The sequence below is a fragment of the Saccopteryx bilineata genome, chromosome 5, assembly GCF_036850765.1.
Source record: "Saccopteryx bilineata isolate mSacBil1 chromosome 5, mSacBil1_pri_phased_curated, whole genome shotgun sequence".
Classification (NCBI taxonomy): domain Eukaryota; kingdom Metazoa; phylum Chordata; class Mammalia; order Chiroptera; family Emballonuridae; genus Saccopteryx; species Saccopteryx bilineata.
Genome location: NC_089494.1, coordinates 104,904,141 through 104,924,441, shown reverse-complemented (window position 1 = coordinate 104,924,441; position 20,301 = coordinate 104,904,141). Strand labels below are relative to the sequence as shown.

The 20,301-nt window shown below is 38.3% G+C and overlaps 1 protein-coding gene across 2 annotated transcripts in view; it reads left to right on the top strand.

Annotated features, from left to right (window-relative positions):
- Window positions 1–20,301, top strand: part of UBXN4 (UBX domain protein 4) — a 52,226-nt gene that overhangs the window by 19,486 nt on the left and 12,439 nt on the right. The window contains exons 6-8 of one of the 2 annotated variants that reach the window (XM_066278876.1): window positions 2,136–2,226; window positions 19,226–19,280; window positions 20,033–20,197. In XM_066278876.1, coding sequence (XP_066134973.1) covers window positions 2,136–2,226; window positions 19,226–19,280; window positions 20,033–20,197 — 311 coding nt within the window. Of the gene's footprint in view, window positions 1–2,132; window positions 2,227–19,225; window positions 19,281–20,032; window positions 20,198–20,301 lie in introns of both variants that reach the window. The other variant, XM_066278875.1, reaches the window with a different exon arrangement.

Below are 20,301 nucleotides of genomic sequence, written 5' to 3'. Positions count from 1 at the left end.
TCAGTGGTTTGAGTGAATTGGCCCCAAGTGCTGAGGATGGCTTGTGGCCTGTACTTAAGGCACTAAAAATAGATCAGTTGCCAAGCAACAGAGCTACTGCCCAGATGGCCAGAGCATGGCTATTAGGAGGCTTGCTTGGTGGATTCTGGTCAAGGCAGAGGCAGGCTAACTAACTAAGTAAAGGGTTGTCTTAAATACGTTTGTCATTTAGTGACAGAATAGGATAAATTTAGTGAATATGCCCTTCAAACCCAAATAGGAAACAGTCTAGAAGAGCTAGATTTGTAATTTCTGCTACTGTGCTATGATTTAGGAACTGTCATTATGACTCAGTAGTTTTATAAATTTCTTCCCAGCCAGGAGATTTTCAAAGGTCCAAATGAACTAATGTTTTTGGGGTTGTTTTTATAACCAATAAAATAATAGACAAATTTAAGGGAATATTTGCATTTTAAAAATTAGAACTAAAGGATAACTATAAAATAGAACTTGTAGAAATAAGAGGTGTGACTGAAGAGGCATTGATAGAAAGGACAAAAGAAATTTTACACTTTATTAGGGGTCATTGTCAGAGTTATTTGGTGTTTTGGTGTAATATACAATGTACAGTTAGATAAACAGAGAAGTTAGAACATTAGTATTTAAAAAGATTATCCCACTCCATCCTGGTAATCATCAAGCTTTTATTTAAATACACTTAATGATAGGACGCTCATTACCTTGCCTAGGAAGCCTGTTCTGTTGTTGAGTCCTAAGTGTTTTTTCTTGGATTTTTATGTATTGATTTTAGAGGAGAGAGAGAGAGAGAGGCTGGGGTGGAGTGGGAAGCATCACCTTGTTGCTTCTCATATGTGCCTTAACCCAGCAAGCCTGGGGTTTCAAACCAGCGACATCAGCATAACAGTTTGGTGCTTTATCTACGCCACTACAGGTCAGGCAAAGTGGTAGTTTTTAGAAAAAATTTCCCCGTGTTTAGCTGAAACTTGATGCCCTTTAACTTTAGTGCTGTTTATGGAGTTAAACATAACAGGTTTGAATATTTGAAGATTGGCTATCAGGTTCCTTTTTAGTAGTTTCATTTTAAGGTTTTACATGCATAGGTTACTCAAGTTGTGGATACAGATAGGACTGGGAGACTGTTATGAGTGTGGTCCACTTAGGTGTACAGCAGAATACTTATGTTTTATATTTACCTGGATATTTATTATTTTTAAAATTTTTCATTCCCTTTTGAATACAAATGCTCCTTGACTTAAAATGGGGTTATGTCCAAATAAACCCATTAAGTTGAAAATAAAGGTTAAAAATGCATTTAACATGGGGTGAATACACAATACAGTGTATAGAGATGTGTTGTAGACTTGGACACTTGAAGCCTGTATAATTATGTTAACCAGTGACACCCCAATAAATTCAATTAAAAAAATTTTTTTTAATACTTAAAACAATTTTTTTAAATTATTTTGTTTATTGATTTTAGAGGGGAGAGAGGAAGGAGGGAGGAGGAGTGGGAAGCATCAAGTAATAATAGTTGCTTCCCGTATGTGTCTTGACCAGGCAAACCTGGGGTTTCAAACCGGTGACCTTAACATTCGAGGTTGACATTTTATCCACTGTGCCACCACAGGTCAGGCTAAAAATACTTTTAATACATGTAACCTACCAAACAGCATAGCCTAGCTTAGTCTAGCCTACCTGAAGTGTGCTTAGAATACAATATCAAAAAAACAGACAACACAGTACGCTGTAGTTAGTGGCTACTGTATTTGACACTGTAGATATTGGACTACCTTGCTCTAGAGTGTGGCCTACCCATATCCAGGCATGCTTACTCTACTTTTATTATATCGCCTCCTGCCAGATTAATATTTCTTCATGTTATACTTCTAACTTTGCCTTGGTGGACCTCAACTGGGTAACTGCCTTATTGCCTATTTTATATACTATTGTGTCCAGATCCAAACTTCAGAATTAGTAATAGCTCATTTCTTATCACCTGCTCCATTCTTAGGGAAAATACGTAATGTTTAAGCAACAAAATTAGCAAGTGTTGTAACCCATAGGATTTATCCCTTTTAAAAACTGACATTAAACACAGTATTTTTTTTATTTCTTTATATTTAATAAATAAGAAGGAGAAAGATCAGGCCATGCCACTGCGCCTCAGGAGCCTAATGGATGTTCAAATCAGAGACCTGCAGAGGACCTCACTGTCCGAGTGGAAAGGTTTGCTCTTATTTTTGCAATAGTATTTTGTTAAAATGACAGTGGTTTTTCAGTTATTTCATGAATTTGAGTAAAAGCTAAAATTATACAAATGAAGTTTCAGAATTCTGGGTTGAGATTTTTTTTTTTATTACTTGACCTGCTTATTTGTATCCATAAAGATTAATTCTGGAAGTAAAGTTCTTCTGTATCTCTGAAGTCATCAGTCAGCTTTAGATCTGATCATTCCAAGACTCTTTTTCACTGGCATTTTGTTGTATGTGTGTTTTCATCTGTCACTTCTGCTTTTTATTTATTTATTTAATTTTAAAAGTACATTTATTAAAGCTGGGGACAGTGAAACAAGGAAGGGTTTAGGATAGAAGCAGCAACAGGAAAGCCTAGGCAAGGATACTTTGCCTCACTGAAAAGTGGGAGGAAACTGCGTTGGAGACAGTTTCATAGGGTTGGCCCAGGATGAGCCTCTGCTGCCCACTACTCCCCTGGGGACCCTTAGAGTTTAGAAGATGCACGCCTGTGAGGGAAGAAGAGGGGAAGGGATAGGCGTGTGTGTGCTCCTGGTGGGGAGAGCACTCTGTCACTTCTGCTTTTATCTCTCCATGCCATAGGATAATAAGTTTCAGGTGGGGAAGAATTTCAGCTAATTTTATAATTGTATACTGAGCCTGGGTTCTGCATAATTGTGTCTATTAAATGTCACTTGTTATTAGTTGGTCTGATAATCAGATAACAAATTTCTGACTTATAGTTTCTAGTTTAGTACTTCAATGATTTAGGAATTTGTAAATCATAGTCTTTTTTATACTATGATACTATGATTTTTTTTTAATTCATTAAAGGAGGAGAGGCAGAGACAGACTCCCACATGTGCTCCAACTGGGATCCACCTGGCAAGCCCACTAGGCAGTGATTGCTCTGCCCATCTGGGGTGTTGCTCGGTTGCAACCAAGCTCTTCTTAGCACCTGAGGTGGAGGCCATGGAGCTATCCTCAGTGTCCAGGGCCAACTTGCTCCATTCGAGCCATGGCTGCAGCAGGGAATAAGAGAAAGAGAGAGAGAGAGAGAAACGAGAGGAGGAGGTGTGGAGAAGCTGATGGGCGCTTCTCTTGTGTGCCCTGACCAGGACTTGAACCCTAGACATCCATGTGCCTGGCCGACACTACCACTGAGCCAACCTGGCCAGGGCCTATGATTCTTAAAAGTTGTATGAGTTAATGGTAAATTGATAAGCAGAAATTTTATTTTAATCCTGAGTTAAAATCATTTAATATTATATGTATATGAATATTAAGAAAAATACTTAGGGAGACTTGATATTTTCTTGTTCACATAGATGCTATAAAGAAGGTTCAAAATGATTGCTGACATTAGGTATTTGGGTTCACTCACAACTATAAAAATCACCTTCATTTCAGCAAAACTTGGATTCTGATTATTCTTTGTAGGAGTTGGTCATAGCCAGGATCTTGATGTGAAAAGCAGGACAGATCCTCTCACAGTGGTGAAAAATGGTGTAAGGCTGGAACCAAAGTTCCCAGGGACTCATCCTCCTTTGTTTTCATCTGTTTTGCTAACACCAAACCCACCACTGGACACCGTTTTCTGTAGCATTCTTCAGTGTCCCAGGTTGATGCTTTATCCACTGCACCACCACCTGGTCAGGCTATCCATTTTACTGTTGATGGATATTTATGTTGTTTTCAGTTTGGAGCTATTATGAATAGGGCAGAACATTCTTGTATGTGTCTTGGTGAACATATCTTCTGGGTGTATTTGTAAAGATGAGAATTTCTGGGTCATAGATACTGGACAGTTTTCCAAAGTGGTTAAACCAGTTTATAACTGCCCTCATCAGTAAGCTGTCTCATGAATCCTTCTTTTTCTCTGTGTTACAGTTCATTTCTCTTATTCATTTTGGTGCACAGATTGCCCCAAATTTGGTTAGTAGAATTTCCTTCATACTGGATCCTCTGTCCGTGGACATACCTCTCTTGATTTCTGACATAAGTTGTTCTGGCTGAGATCTAGCAAATACATGTACCTGTGTAACCCAGATCCCTCTTACAGAAAGCTACATTATTTTTGAAAATGGAAATGTAATTATATACAGTCAAATTTAAAGTGTACATATCAGTGAATTTTAATATATTCACTAGATTGTGCAACTGTTATCACTGTCTACTTTCAGAAGTCTTAGTTTTTAATTGATTCATTTCTTATAGTTGTAAATCAATTATGGTATTATTAGTTTTTATAAATGCTAGCCTTCAGTTTTTTGCTATTATTTTTAACAATATTATAACAATATATAATTATAATACATTGTTGTTCACTAATGTGTAATGGGTAAGACATTTGTAAGTCATTGATTTATATATGTATATATTTTTGAAGAAGTATATTTATATTTTTCTTTTTTTTAATTAATTTATTGTGTTTACATAGAGTCTAATGTCACCCGTGTTCCCCAGTACATCTCCCCTGTCCCCATCCAGGATTTGCTTTTCTGCTCTCGTCCCATCCTGTCACCCTATCATCACCATTCCTCTGTCTGGTTTCCTTCTGGATCCTTTGATCCCTCCTCTGTCTCTATTCCGCTCCTCAGTTCATATTGTTCGTCGGATTCCTCATATGAGTGAGGTCATATGATATTTTTCTTTCTCTGCCTGGCTTATTTCACTTAACATAATAGTTTCCAGTTCCATCCATATTGTCACAAAAAATAATATTTCCTTCTTTTCATGGCCCCATAGTATTCCATTGTGTATATGTCCAACTACTTTTTAATCCACTCGTCCACTGAAGGATACTTGGGCTGTGTCCAGATCTTGGCTATTATAAACAATGCTGCAATAAACATGGGAGTGCATTTCTCCTTTTCAAACTGTGCTATGGTATTCTTGGTATATTCCTAAAAGTGGGATGGCTGGGTCAAAAGACCGTTCGATTTTTAATTTTTTGAGGAATCTCCATACTGTTTTCCACAGTGGCTGCACCAGTCTGCATTCCCACCAGCAGTGCAGGAGGGTTCCCTTTTCTCCACATCCTCGCCAGCACTTACTTTGTGTTGTTCTGTTGATGAGCGCCATTCTTACTGGTGTGAGGTGATATCTCATTGGGGTTTTAATTTGTATTTCTCTAATGATTAGTGATGTTGAGCATTTTTTTATATGCCTATTGGCCATCTGTATGTCCTCTTTGGAGAAGTGGCTGTTCATCTCTTTTGCTCATTTTTTGATTGGACTGTTTATCTTTTTGGTGTTGAGTTTTACAAGTTCTTTATAAATTTTGGTTATTAACCCCTAATCAGATGTATTGTTGAATATGTTCTCCCATTGTGTGGTTTGCCTTTTTATTTTGTTCATATTGTCTTTAGCTGTGCAAAAGTTTTTTAGTTTGATATAGTCCTTTGTTTATCCTATCTTTTATTTCCCTTGAGAGTGGAGATAAATCAGCAAATACATTGCTGCGAGTGATGTTGGAGAGCTTATTGCCTATCTTTTCCTCTAGGATGCTTATGATTTCATGACTTACATTTAAGTCTTTAATCCATTTTGAGTTTATTTTTGTGAATGGTGTGAGTGGGTGCTCTAGTTTCATTATTTTGCAGGTAGCTGTCCAATTTTCCCAAGACCATTTGTTAAAGAGACTGTCTTTACTCCATTTATGCTATCACCATCCTTGTCAAATATCAATTGTCCATAAAGGTGCGGGTTTATTTCTGGGTTCTCTGTTCTGTTCCATTGATCTATATGCCTGTTCTTACCCAGTACCAAGCTGTTTTGAGTACGATGGCCTTGTATTATAACTTAGTATCAGGAAATGTGATACCATCCACTTTATTCTTCTTTTTCAAGATTGCTGAGGCTATTCATGGTTTTTTTTTTTGGTTACATATGAATTTTTGGAATATTTGTTCTATATCTTTGAAGTATGTCATTGGTATTTTAATAAGAATTGCATTGAATTTATAAAATGCTTTGGGTAATATGGACATTTTAATGATGTTTATTCTTCCTAGCCATGAACACGATATATGCTTCCACTTGTTTGTGTCTTCCTTGATTTCTTTTATCAATGTTTTATAATTTTCCAAGTACAAATCTTTAACCTCCTTGATTAAATTTACTTCTAGGTATTTTTTTGTTGTTGTTGCAATAGTGAAGGGGATTGTTTTCTTAGTTTATCTATCAGACAGATCATTGTTGGTGTATAAAAATGCCTCTGATTTCTGAGTATTTTTTTAAAATCCTACCACCTTGCTGAATTCATTTATTAGGTCCAGTAGTTTTTTGACTGAGACTTCAGAGTTTTCTAGGTACAGTATCATAGTTTTATTTCTTCTTCTCCAGTTTGGATGCCTTTTATTTCTTCTTCTTGTCTGATTGCTGTGGCTAGGATTTCCAGGATTATGTTGAATAAGAGTGGTGAAAGGATGCACCCCTGCCTTGTTCCTGATCTTAGGGGATTGCTTTTAACTTTTGTCCATTGAGTATGATGTTGGCTGTGGGCCTGTCATAGATGGCCTTTATCATGTTGAGGTATGTTCCGTGTATTCCCACTTTGCTGAGAGTTTGATCATAAATGGGTGCTGGATTTTATCGAATGGTTTTTCTGCATCTGTTGATATTATCATGTGGTTTTTTCAGGAGTCTCAAACTCACGTCCCGCCGAACAATTTTGTGCGGCCCGCAGACTAATCCACGGGTTTACTTAATTTTATCCAAAATATTTTGAACTTCGTGGATTAGTCTGCGCGTTGCACAAAATTGTTCGGCGGGCCGCATAGTTTGAGACCCCTGGTTTATATGATGAATCACATTGATTGATTTGCAAATATTGTACCAGCCTTGCCTCCCCAGAATAAATCCTAATTGATCATGGAGTATGATTTTTTTTCATGTATTGCTGGATCCAGTTTGCTAATATTTTGTTGAGAATTTTAGCATCTAAATTCATCAGGGATATTGGCCTATAATTTTCTTTCTTTGTGTTGTCTTTGCCTGGTTTTAGAATCAAAATTATGCTCGCCTCATAAAAGGAGCTTGAAAGTTTTCCCTCCTCTTGAATTTTTTGAAATAGCTTGAGAAAGATAGGAGTTAGTTTTTCTTTGAATGTTTGGTAGAATTCGCCCATGAAGTGATCTGGCCCCGAGGTTTTGTTTGTTGGGAGTTTGATAACTGTTTCTATCTCATTTGTTTTAATCGAACAAATTTGTTGTATTTAGGTTTTCTGATTCTTCCAGAATGATATTTAGAAGATTACATTTTTCAAGGAATTTGTCCATTTCACCTAGGTTGTCTTAAGTTTTGGCATACAGTTCTTCATAGTATTTTCTTACAATCCTTTGTATTTCTGCTGTGTCTGTTGTTACTTCTGCATTCTCATTTTAAATTTTATTTATTTGAGTCCTTTCTCTTTTTTTCTTGGTGAGTCTGGCTAAGGGTTCATCGATCTTTTTTACTTTTTCAAAGAACCAGCTCTTGGTTTCATTGGTCCTCTATATTTTATTTTAGTCTCTATATCATTTAATCTCTGTTCTTTATTATTTCTTTCCTTCTACTTCCTCTAGGCTTTACTTGCTTTTCTTTTTCTAGTTCTTTTAGTTGCAGGATTAAGTTGGTTTTTTTGAACTTTTTCTAGCTTCTTAAGGTATTCCTGTAATGCTATGAACTTCCCTTTCAGGATTGCATTTGCTGTGGACCACAGATTTTGAATTGTTATATGCTCATTTTCATTTATTTCAAGGAAATTTTTTATTTCTTCCTTGATCTCATTTTTGACCCAGTCGTTGTTTAATAACATGCTGTTTAGTTTCCAAGTTTTTTAATATTTTTCAGTTTTCCTATTGTAGTTGATTTTCGTTTAATGTCATTGTGGTCTCAGAAGATGCTTGATATGGTTTCAGTCTTCTTAAATTTGTTGAGACTGGTTTTATGCCCTAATATGTGGTCTATCCTGGAGAATGTACCATGAGCACTTGAAAAAAATGTATATTCTGCTGCTTTAGGATGGAAGGTTCTGAAGATATCTGTTAAATCCAGTTGATCTAGTCTAGTGTATTCCTTAATTTTGTTGTTTCTTTGTTAATTTTCTTTCTTGAGGATCTGTCCATTGATGTTAGTGGGGTATTGAAATCCCTTACTATTATAGTATTGTTGTTGAGCTCTGCCTTTATGTCCATCAAAATGTTTTATATATTTAGGTGCTTCTATTTTAAGTGCATATATATTTATAATGGTTATCTGTTCCTGTTGTATTGCTCCTTTTATCATTATGTAGTAACCTTCTTTATCCCTTACTATAGTCTTTGTTTTAAAGTCTATTTTGTCAGATATAAGTATTGCTGCCCCAGCTTTTTTTCATTCCATTTGCATGAAATATTTTTTTCCATCCTTTTACTTTCAGTCTGTGTGCATCTTTTGTTTTGAGGTGCGTCTTATCCATTCAGCTACCCTATATCTTTTTATTGGAGCATTTAATCCATTTACATTTAAGGTCATTATTGATATGTAGTTAATTGCCATTTTATTCTTTAAAGTTATATTCCTCTTTTACTATATTCTTTTTCCCCTTTGTTCTGTTTACAACAGGCCCCTGAATATATCTTGCGGCATTAGTTTGGTTGTAATGAATTCCTTGAGTTTTTTGTTTGTTTGTTTGTTTTTTTGTCTGGGAAGCTTTTTATTTCTCATTCAATTTTAAACGATAGCCTTGCTGGATAAAGAAGTCTTGGTTGTAGGCTCTTGTTCTGCATTACTTTGAATATGTCTTGCTATTCCCTTCTGACCTAAAGTGTTTCTGTTTGAGAAGTTGGATATCATCCTTCTGGGGGCTCCTTTGTAAGTTATAGTGTTTTTTCCGCTAGCAACTTTTCTTTATCTCTTAGCTTTGGTATTTTAATTATGATGTGTCTTGGTGTAGATTTTTTGGGTTTCTCTTTAATGGAATTCTCCGTGCTTCTTGAACTTTTGTGACTTTTTCCTGCATCAATTTAGGGAAGTTTTCTGCTATAATTTTTTTTTTTAAAGGTTCTTTTTAAAATATTTTATTTATTGATTTTTTAGAGAGACAGGAGAGAGAGAGACAGAGAGAGAAAAGGGGTAGGAGCAGGAAGCATCAACTCCCATATGTGCCTTGACCAGGCAAGCCCAAGGTTTCGAACCGGGAACCTCAGTGTTCCAGGTCGGTGCTTTATCCCACTGTGCCACCACAGGTCAGGCTCTGCTATAATTTTATTGAACCTCTAACCTTTGTTTTTTCTTTTCTTCTTCAGGAACCCTTATGATGCAGATGTTGTTTCTTTTTAGGTTTTCACAGAGCTCTCTTAGAGTTTCCTCAGATTTTTTGTTTTTTTTTCTTCTTGCTGCTCCACTTCCGTGCTTTCACTTACCTTGTCCTCTAAGTCGCCGATTTGATCCTCTGCTTCATCCAGCCTGCTTTTCATTTCTTCTAGTGTAGTCTTCATTTCTGATATTGTGTTTGTCATTTCTGTCTGGTTCTTCTTTATGATTTCCGTGTCCTTTTTAATGCATTCTATTGAATATTTCTTTATTGAAGTGTTCATTAAGTCCATCCATTGTAGCTTTGAGATCTTTTTTTTTTTTTTTTAAATATATATATTGTTTTATTGGGTTATGTCATGCATAGAGAAAAATGTATAAAACATAGCTACAGCTTAAAAAGATAATTACAAAAAACATACTTCCAAATGAATAGCCATGTAACCACTCCCCAGGTTAAGAAACAGAACATTCCCAGTCCCGGGCAGCCCCGGGTTCCTAACCCCAACCATGTCCCCCTCCTGGAAGTAGCCATTTTCTGGACTTTTCTGATCAGTGTTTCTTTGCTTTTACTTATAAATAGGTTGGCCATCTCTTACCCCTAGGCACATAAACTTTTTGACTTTCCCATAAATGAAAGCAAATTGTGTGCATTCTTTTTTTTTTTTTTTTTTTTTTTTTTTATAAATAAATTTTTATTTTAATGGGGTGACATCAATAAACCAGGGTACATACATTCAAAGAAAACATTTCCAGGTTATCTTGTCATTTAGTTATGTTGCATACCCATCACCCAAAGAGAGATCGTCCTCTGCCACCCTCCATCCAGTTCTCTCTGTACCCCTCCCCCTCCCCTCCCTCTCTCCCTCCTTCCCTCCCTCCACCCCCCATAGCCACCACACTCCTGTTCATGCCTCTCAGTCTCGCTTTTATGTCCCACTAATGTATGGAATCCTGCAGTTCCTGTTTTTTTCTGATTCGCTTATTTCACTCCGCACAATGCTACCAAGACTCCACCATTCTGCTATAAGTGATCCAAAGTCATCATTTCTCCTAGCTGAATAATATACCATGGTGTATATGTGCCCCATCTTCTTCATCTAGTCCTCTATTTTTTTTACAGTGATTAAAAGCCTTTAAGCAAACTCTTGGCCAATACAGCAAGAATCCATAAATGAGTAGTGTCCTTAACATGTTCCCCAAGTCCAAGTTGGCCCCCTCACCATGCCAAATCCCTGAAAAATGCAACCCAACCACAGTTCAGTCTGTTAGGAGCTGTCACAGGGAGCAGGAGTCCAGGAACGTTCCCCACAGGAAAAGTCCGTATGGCACTGGAATTGTTGTCACCATTCTATACTTTGCAGCTCATGTCCAAGTCCCACTGACCGCTGCTTCTAGCTGGTAATGATTCAGGTAGACTGGAAAAAGCCATTTGCAGCATGCGTGGATATGGAGCTTCTGTTCTCCTCTGCCTGGAGAGTTGAGACCAGGTTGCTTTTCCCTGGAGCTCTGTGACTGTGGCCTGGTAAAGAGAACCTTGGGATACACTAAGCTGGGTGGCAAAGGTAAATTCATAATACAAGTTGGCAAAAGGAGGAAAGAGAGCTCTAAATTAAGAGTAGGTCCCAGCCTGAAATATGAGTGGGGCATTGAGGTAGGAGGAATAAAGGAAACACTATATATTAAGCAAAGCAGCAGAAAATAGGACTATCAACACCCACAACAGAGATCTTTGAGGGAAGAATAAAGAACCTGACTATTCAGGCAAAACATAGTTAAGTGGCCCTTGTGCAAATGAGATCAGTTTACCTGCTTCTTGGAAGAAATACCCTAGGCTCGTCCACAGTGTCGTAGATGGGGTCGACGGCCCTGGGCACCTTCAGCCTTCAGTGGCAAACCCCAGCATTCTGGGCAAGGTTAGGTCATAGGTGGCTGGAGCAGGCCTGGAAGAGACTGAACCCTCCCTTAGAGGAGCGAGGGGGAAGCCCACCTTCCAGTGTCCCTGTTTCCTCACAGTAGAGGTGTGTAAGCCTGGCAGGCTTTAGCTCAATGACCTTCCTTTCCACTATTGAAGCAGGACCCAGATGGCATCCTATGAGACCCCTTTGTGGTGCTGGAGCCTTTAAGGGTGTATCCTAAAAGCTGGTAGTTCCCCCTGATCTCTATTGGGCTTTTTCTGCCTCTAGGTATCTTAAAAGCCATTCTCAGAAGATCTCGCTGAGGGGTTTGAGGATCCTCATCCGCCTATATAAATCTTTTCCATATATCTGGAGCTATTTGGAAAAAAGACAGAACAGTGTTATTAGCTAGATCTAATAAAGAAGGTAGATTTGGTGTCTCCTGTTCATCAGCTTTCAAAAGAAATGTAAATTTTTTTTTTTAAGTAAAAAGCATGATATGGTAGACCCATCGGAGTCATTGGCCTGGTGTGCAGGATTCCCGGGTTCGATTCCCAGCCAGAGCACAAAGGAGAAGCGCCCATCTACCTCTCCACCCCTCCCCCTCTCCCCCCTCCCGGTCCCTCTCCTCCCGCCCACAGCCAAGGCTCCACCGGAGCAAATCCACCCTGGGCACTAAGGATGGCCCCATGGCCTCCGTCCCAGTTGCTAGAATGACTCCGGTTGTAACAGAGCAACATCCCAGATGGGCAGAGCATTCCCCCCGGTAGGCATGCCAGGTGGATCCCAGTCAGGCGCATGCAGGAGTCTGTCTGCTTGCCTCCCCATCCCCATCCTCAGAAATATACAAAAAAATAAATAAATAAAAGAAAAAATACAAAAAAAAAAAAGGGGGGGGGGCATTCCCTTGTGCTAAAGCACCAGGAAGCATGGAGTGAGCTTGAGTATGTCCTATGAAACATGGAGCTCTATGTTTACATATAAGTCTTTGAAGAAGGAGGAACTGCTGAAATAGTTTGTCAGCATTTGTCCCTAAGACAGCAGTCTTTATAGTGGGAACACCATACGTAAATATTTGCTGTCTGTCTATAGATTAAGGGGGGAATATGGCCAATGCTGAAAAGCCATGATCTTTGTGCCCCTCCCCTCCCCCAACCCCCTCCCTCTCCTCCCCCCACCCTGTAACCCCAACACTGTTGTTCATGTCTCTGAGTCTCATCTTTATGTCCCACCTATGTGTGGAAACATATAGTTCTTAGTTTTTTCTGATTTACTTCTTTCACTCAGTATAATGTTATCAAGGCCCATCCATGTTGTTGTAAAAGATCCTATGTCATCATTTCTTATGGCTGAGTAGTATTCCATAGTATATATATACCAAAGCTTTTTAATCCACTCATCCTCTGATGGACACTTGGGCTGTTTCCAAATCTTTGCTATTGTGAACAATGCTGCCATAAACATGGGGGTGCATTTCTTCTTTTCAAACAGTGCTATGGTGTTCTTGGGGTATATTCCTAACAGTGGTATAGCTGGGTCAAAAGGCAGTTCGATTTTTAATTTCTTGAGGTATCTCCATACTGTTTTCCACATTGGCTGCACCAGTCTGCATTCCCACCAGCAGTGCAGGAGGGTTCCCTTTTCTCCACATCCTCGCCAGCACTTATTCTGTGTTGTTTTATTGATGAGCGCCATTCTGACTGGTGTGAGGTGATATCTCATTGTGGTTTTAATTTGCATTTCTCTAATCATTAATGATGTTGAACATTTTTTCATATGCCTATTGGCCATCTGTGTGTCCTCTTTGGAGAAATGTCTATTCATTTCTTTTGCCCATTTTTGGATTGGATTGTTTGTCTTCCTGGTATTAAGTTTTACAAGTTCTTTATAAATTTTGGTTATTAACCCCTTATCAGACGCTATGTCAAATATATTCTCCCATTGTGTAGTTTGTCTTTTTATTCTGTTCTTATTGTCTTTAGCTGTGCAGAAGCTTTTTAGTTTGATAAAGTCCCATTTGTTTATCCTGTCTTTTATTTCACTTGCCTGTGGAGACAAATCAGCAAATATATTGCTGCGAGAGATATCAGAGAGCTTACTGCCTATGTTTTCTTCTAAAATGCTTATGGTTTCATGGCTTACATTCAAGTCTTTTATCCATTTTGAGTTTATTTTTGTGAGTGGTGTAAGTTGGTGGTCTAGTTTCATTTTTTTACAGGTAGCTGTCCAGTTTTCCCAACACCATTTGTTGAAGAGGCTGTCTTTACTCCATTGTATTGTCTTACCTCCTTTGTCAAATATCAGTTGTCCATAGAGCTGTGGGTTTATTTCTGAGTTCTCTGTTCTGTTCCATTGATCTATGTGCCTGTTCTTATGCCAGTACCATGCTGTTTTGAGTACAATGGCCTTATAATATAACTTGATATCTGGAAGTGTGATACCTCCCGCTTTTTTCTTCCTTTTCAGGATTGCTGAGGCTATTCGTGTTCTTTTTTGGTTCCATATAAATTTTTGGAATATGTGTTCTATGTCTTTGAAGTAAGTCATTGGTATTTTCATTGGTATTGCATTGAATTTATAAATTGCTTTGGGTAATATAGACATTTTAATGATGTTTATTCTTCCTAACCATGAGCACGGTATATGCCTCCACTTATTCGTATCTTCCCTGATTACTTTTATCAATGTTTTATAATTTTCTGAGTACAAGTCTTTAATCTCCTTGGTTAGATTTATTCCTAGGTACTTTATTTTTTTGGTTGCAATGGTAAAGGGGATTGATTCCCTGATTTCTCTTTCTGACAGTTCATTATTAGTGTATAAAAATGCCTCTGATTTCTGAGTATTGATTTTATATCCTGCCACCTTGCCAAATTCTTTTATCAGGTCTAGTAGTTTTTTGACTGAAACTTTAGGGTTTTCTATATACAATATCATGTCATCTGCAAATAATGATAATTTTACTTCTTCTTTTCCAATTTGGATGCCTTTTATTTCTTTTTCTTGTCTGATTGCTGTGGCGAGGACTTCCAGAACTATGTTGAATAAGAGTGGTGAAAGGGGGCAACCCTGCCTTGTTCCTGATCTTAAGGGGATAGCTTTTAATTTTTGCCCATTGAGTATTATGTTGGCTATGGGTTTGTCATAGATGGCCTTTATCATGTTGAGGTATGTTCCCTGTATTCCCACTTTGCTGAGAGTTTTGATCATGAATGGGTGCTGGACTTTATCAAATGCTTTTTCTGCATCTATTGAAATTATCATGTGGTTTTTCTCCTTTCTTTTGTTTATGTGATGAATCACATTGATTGATTTGCAAATATTGTACCAGCCTTGCCTCCCAAGAATAAATCCTACTTGATCATGGTGTATGATTTTTTCCATATATTGCTGGAGCCGGTTCGCTAATATTTTATTGAGGATTTTTGCATCTAAGTTCATCAGGGATATTGGCCTATAATTTTCTTTTTTTGTGTTGTCTTTGCCTGGTTTTGGAATCAGAATTATGCTCGCCTCATAAAAGGAGTTTGGAAGTCTCCCTTCCTCTTGAATTTTTTGAAATAGCTTGAGAAGGATAGGCGTTAGTTCTTCTTTGAATATTTGGTAGAATTCACTTGTGAAGCCATCAGGCCCAGGACTTTTCTTTTTTGGGAGTTTTTTGATAGCTGTTTCAATCTCATTTGTTGTAATTGGTCTGTTTAGGTTTTCTGATTCTTCCAGATTGATTTTTGGAAGATTATATGATTCAAGGAATTTGTTCATTTCATCTAGGTTGTCTAGTTTTTTGGCGTACAGTTCTTCATAGTATTTTCTTACAATATTTTGTATTTCTGTTGTGTCAGTTGTTATTTCTCCACTCTCGTTTCTAATTTTATTTGAGTCCTCTCTCTTTTTTTCTTGGTGAGTCTTGTTAAAGGTTCATCGATCTTGTTTACCTTTTCAAAGAACCAGCTCCTGGTTTCATTGATCCTCTGTATTGTTTCTTTAGCCTCTATGTCACTTATTTCTGCTCTGATCTTTATTATTTCCTTCCTTCTACTAGCTCTGGGCTTTACTTGCTGTTCTTTTTCTAGTTCTTTTAGATGCAGGGTTAAGTTGTTAATTTGAGCTTTTTCTAGCTTCTTGAGGTATGCCTGTAATGCTATATACTTCCCTCTCAGGACTGCTTTTGCTGTGTCCCATAAATTTTGAGTTGATGTATGCTCATTATCGTTTGTTTCTAGGAATTTTTTAATTTCTTCTTTGATCTCAATGTTAACCCATTCATTGTTTAATAACGTGCTATTTAGTTTCCAAGTGTTTGAATGTTTTTCAATTTTTCTATTGTGGTTGATTTCTAGTTTAATGCCATTGTGATCAGAGAAAGTGTTCGATATGATTTCAATCTTCTTAAATTTGTTGAGCCCGCTTTTGTGCCCTAACATGTGGTCTATTCTAGAGAATGTCCCATGAGCGCTTGAAAAGAATGTATATTCTGCTCTTTTAGGGTGAAAGGTTCTGAAGATATCTATTAAATCGAGTTCATCTAATATGTCCTTTAAGTCTGCTGTTTCTTTGTTAATTTTCTTTCTTGAGGACCTATCTAATGATGTTAATGGGGTATTGAAATCTCCTACTATTATAGTATTGCTGTTGATCTCGCCCTTTAAGTCTATCAAAGTCTGCTTTATATATTTAGGTGCTCCTATATTAGGTGCGTAGATATTTATAATGGTTATATCTTCCTTTTGTATTGCTCCCTTTATCATTATGTAGTGACCTTCTTTATCTCTAACTATGGTCTTTGTTCTAAAGTCCATTTTGTCTGATATAAGTATTGCTACCCCAGCTTTTTTTTCATTTCCATTTGCATGAAATATTTTTTTCCATCCTTTTATCTTCAGTCTGTGTGCATCTTTTGATTTAAGGTGTGTCTCTTGTAGACAGCATATGTATGGGTCCTGTTTTCTTATCCACGCAGCTACCCTATGTCTCTTGATCGGATCATTTAATCCATTAACATTTAAGGTTATTACTGATATGTAACTGTTTATTGCCATTTTTTTTCTTTAAAACTGTTTTTCTCTTTTGCTATATTCTTTTCTTCCTTTGATCTGTTTACAACAGGTCCCTTAGCATTTCTTGCAGCCTTGGTTTGGTTGTAGTGAAATCCTTTAGTTTTTTTTTGTCTGTAAAGCTTTTTATTTCTCCTTCAATTTTAAATGATAGCCTTGCTGGATAAAGTAGTCTTGGTTGTAGGTTCTTGTTCTGCATTACTTTGAATATTTCTTGCCATTCCCTTCTGGCCTCAAGTGTTTCTGTTGAGAAGTCAGAAGTCATCCTTATGGGGGCTCCTTTGTAGGTGATTGTCTTTTTTTCTCTAGCAGCTTTTAATATTTTCTCTTTATCATTAAGCTTTGGTAATTTAATTATGATGTGTCTTGGTGTTGGTTTCTTTGGATTTCTCCTTAATGGAGTTCTCTGTGCTTCCTGAACATGTGAAATATTTTCCTGCCTTAATTGGGGGAAGTTTTCCGCTATAATATGTTTGAACAAAGTCTCTATCCCTTGTTCTTTCTCTTCTTCTTCAGGAACCCCTATGATGCGGATGTTATTTCTCTTCATGTTGTCACAGAGCTCTCTTAGAGTTTCCTCAGACTTTTTGAGTCTCTTTTCTTTTTTCTGCTCTGCTTCCGTGCCTTTATTTATCGTGTCCTCTAACTCACTGATTCGATTCTCTGCTTCATCCATCCTGCTTTTAATTCCTTCCATTGTATTCTTTATTTCAGATATTGTATTTGTCATTTCTGTCTGATTCTTTTTTATTATTTCAATGTCCTTTTTTATATTTGTTATCTCTTTATTTAGGTTTTCGTAATGGCCATCTATGGTGGTTCTAATATCTTTGAGCATCCTAACAATCGTTATTTTAAACTCTGCATCTGGTAATTTGGTTATATCTGATTCACTTAGGTCCTTTTCTGGGGATTTCTCTTGGTTTATTTGTGTTGTATTTCTCTGCCTCCGCATTTTCTCTTCACGAGAGTGGCTTTGATCACGTGCTCGGGTGCACAAGGGTTGGTGGCCTTGGCCTTTGCCCCGCCCCCGTGTGTGATGTTATGCTCGGTCCTGAGGGCACTGGCGAGCACCTTTGCTCAGCTGCGGGTCTCCGCCTGTTTCCGAGCTTTCACCCTGCCTTTGCAGGATGATCCCACTCAAGGAACAGCTGCTAGCCTTGGCTCTACCACCAGGAAAGGCTGCGTGCCCAAGCTCAGCTTCGTAGCGGAACTCTGCCTCTTCTGGGCTTTTGGCTCCACCCCCGCGGGAGGAGCCTGCTACCAAGTCAGACCGCAAGCCTGGGTTGCACGGGTGGGGCAGGGATGTGCTCCTCTGCCCTTGCTCCGGGGCTGGTTTCTACCCTTTCTGGGTTTCCCGCCCTTCTCCCGGAGGCTGGATTACAGGCTGCCGGCAGCTGAGCTTAGCCTCTTTTGCACGCCCCCTTCTCCCTAGCTGGGCAAGATTGAGCTCACACCTGAGCCCACTGGTGGCCAGCCGGCTTCCGCCCCTGCCAGCAGAACCGCGCTTTTGTCTCCCGCTGCCGCCCGCTCTCCGGTGCGCCCTCAGCCGTGTGGGTGGGGGCGTTGCAGCTCGGACCCTAAGACTCACTACCGTAGACCCGAAAGCTCCCTCCTTCTATGCGACTCTGCTCTGAATGCCGCGGGGGGGGGCTTGTTTGGCTGCTCTCCTGCTTCCCTTTGCTGGTATTGCTGTTTCCGGGGGAAATATTCACTTCAGCTTTGGGGAGTGACTCGTCCCAGGGGTTAGAGTGGCTATCTCCCAAAAATGTTTCTCCCTATGCCTCCTAGATTGCACTCTCTTCCTGATACTGTGGTTCTCTCCCCTCTCCCTCCGTCTCCAGGAGCCCCGGGTGAGTGTTTGTGAGAGAGATGTTCTGCGTGGTCCCTTTAAGAAGGATCCTGGGTCTGAGAAATCAGACTCTCTCACAAACAGTATCCTGACTTGTTTCAAGCTAAATACTGTCCTTATGCTTCTTCTGGGCTCTGGGGCTGCAGGCTGGGGCTTTGTTCCTGGGGCTCAGGGCCCTTTCCCCTCTGCTAAACTCACTTCCCGCCACGCGAGTCTCTCCCTGCTGCCGTTCGCTCCGAGAAGCTGGGCAGCCCTCTCCGCGTTTCCGCTTTTCCTACCAGTCTCTGGGTGGCTTCTTCAGCATTCCTAGGTTGAAGAGTCCTTTTAGTTTAGTCCAAAGTTGGTTTTTCCAGTTGATAGTTCATAAAATTAGTTTGTAATCCACATTGGTTCTGGGAGGTAGATGCTGGTACGTTCGCCTACTCCAGCGCCATCTTGTCTCTCCGCTTTGAGATCTTTAAGCATCCTAAAAATCATTATTTTATACTCTGCATCCTGTAATTTGATTACTTCCGATTTGTCCAAGACTTTGTCATAGGACTTATCTTGTTGAAGCATATGACTTATGCTTCTTTGCCTACCCATTATTCTCAATGACTTATAGGCCTCTATATATGTATATTTTTCAATCACTATCCAGTACCAGTAGTAAATCTGGTGAGAATCAAGGGAACTAGTAGTGGTAAGAGGTAAGGCATTTAGAGTTGGAACCAGGCTTTCCAGGGGCGTCCACTGACTCGGGTGTTTCTCTAGGTACCAGGGGCAAGGTAAATAATTTGTTGCTTTGCCCTTAGGAGCTTTTGTTTGTTTGTTTCTACATTTCTCAGTTGTTTTTAACTAAATAAATCTGCTAAATGTATTTTATGTTAATATGATGTTTCACTTAATCTATTAAAAAATTTTTAAATACAGATTAAACAAAAAACTTGAAGAAAGAAGAGAAGAGAAAAGGAAAGAGGAAGAACAGGTAAAGTCTGTGTACTAAGCATTGTTTTACTCTTCCATTAAGTCAGTAAACACTTGACTCCCTATTCAACTGGCTGACCTAGTATATCTTCCTGATTCCAGTTCCTTGTTGCAGCACAATGAAGGGAATTACCTGTCTCCTATAGTAGGATACAGTGTATACTTTGTGTTCTTTTTGTAAATTGCTAGAAGTAAGTTAGCTCACCATTTCTTCCTGTGCAGTGAGTCTTTTACACTAAGAATAAGGGGACTAACTAAAATTATCTTGCTTTAATGCAGATAAAACTTTTAGTTCCTTTTTGTGAAAAAAAATTTTATACTTTCTGATAAATTTTTCCTGTGGTGTTGCTGCATTCTAGTGTACCATTTAATTTTCTCACTGTGCACACCTAATGTGCATCATCTCTTTGAGATTCTAATATAGTAAGATTATCATTTCTTCAAGCCTGACTGTCTTGTTGTCCTTGGAGGGTAACATGTTCACTTTAGACACCAAAGACCTATAATTTTCTTTGTTTTGAGATTACATTGAATACATCATTATTTTAATAGAACAATTGCCAAAGTTGTGTAATTTGATAGACATTTGACCATTATTCCATGAGGTTAATAAATCCTACTGACTTCTTACATTGTATGAAGTTGTTTTATTCCTTTAGCTATTCCTACAGCCAGTTTTCCTACATACAGAATAATATCTAGGGCAGGTTTTTAAATTATGTTTTAGTTCATAAAACTTTCTCTTTAATTTAGAGAGAGATTAAGAAGGAAATTGAAAGGAGAAAAACTGGAAAGGAAATGTTGGATTATAAAAGAAAGCAAGAAGAGGAATTAACAAAAAGAATGTTAGAGGAAAGAAACAGAGAAAAGGCAGAGGATAGGGCAGCTAGAGAACGTATAAAACAGCAGATTGCATTGGTGAGTATTAAATTTTTTTTAAATTTTTTAAAATTTATTTTTTTTAATTATTATTATTATTTTTTATTTTTCTGAAGCTGGAAACGGGGAGAGACAGTCAGACA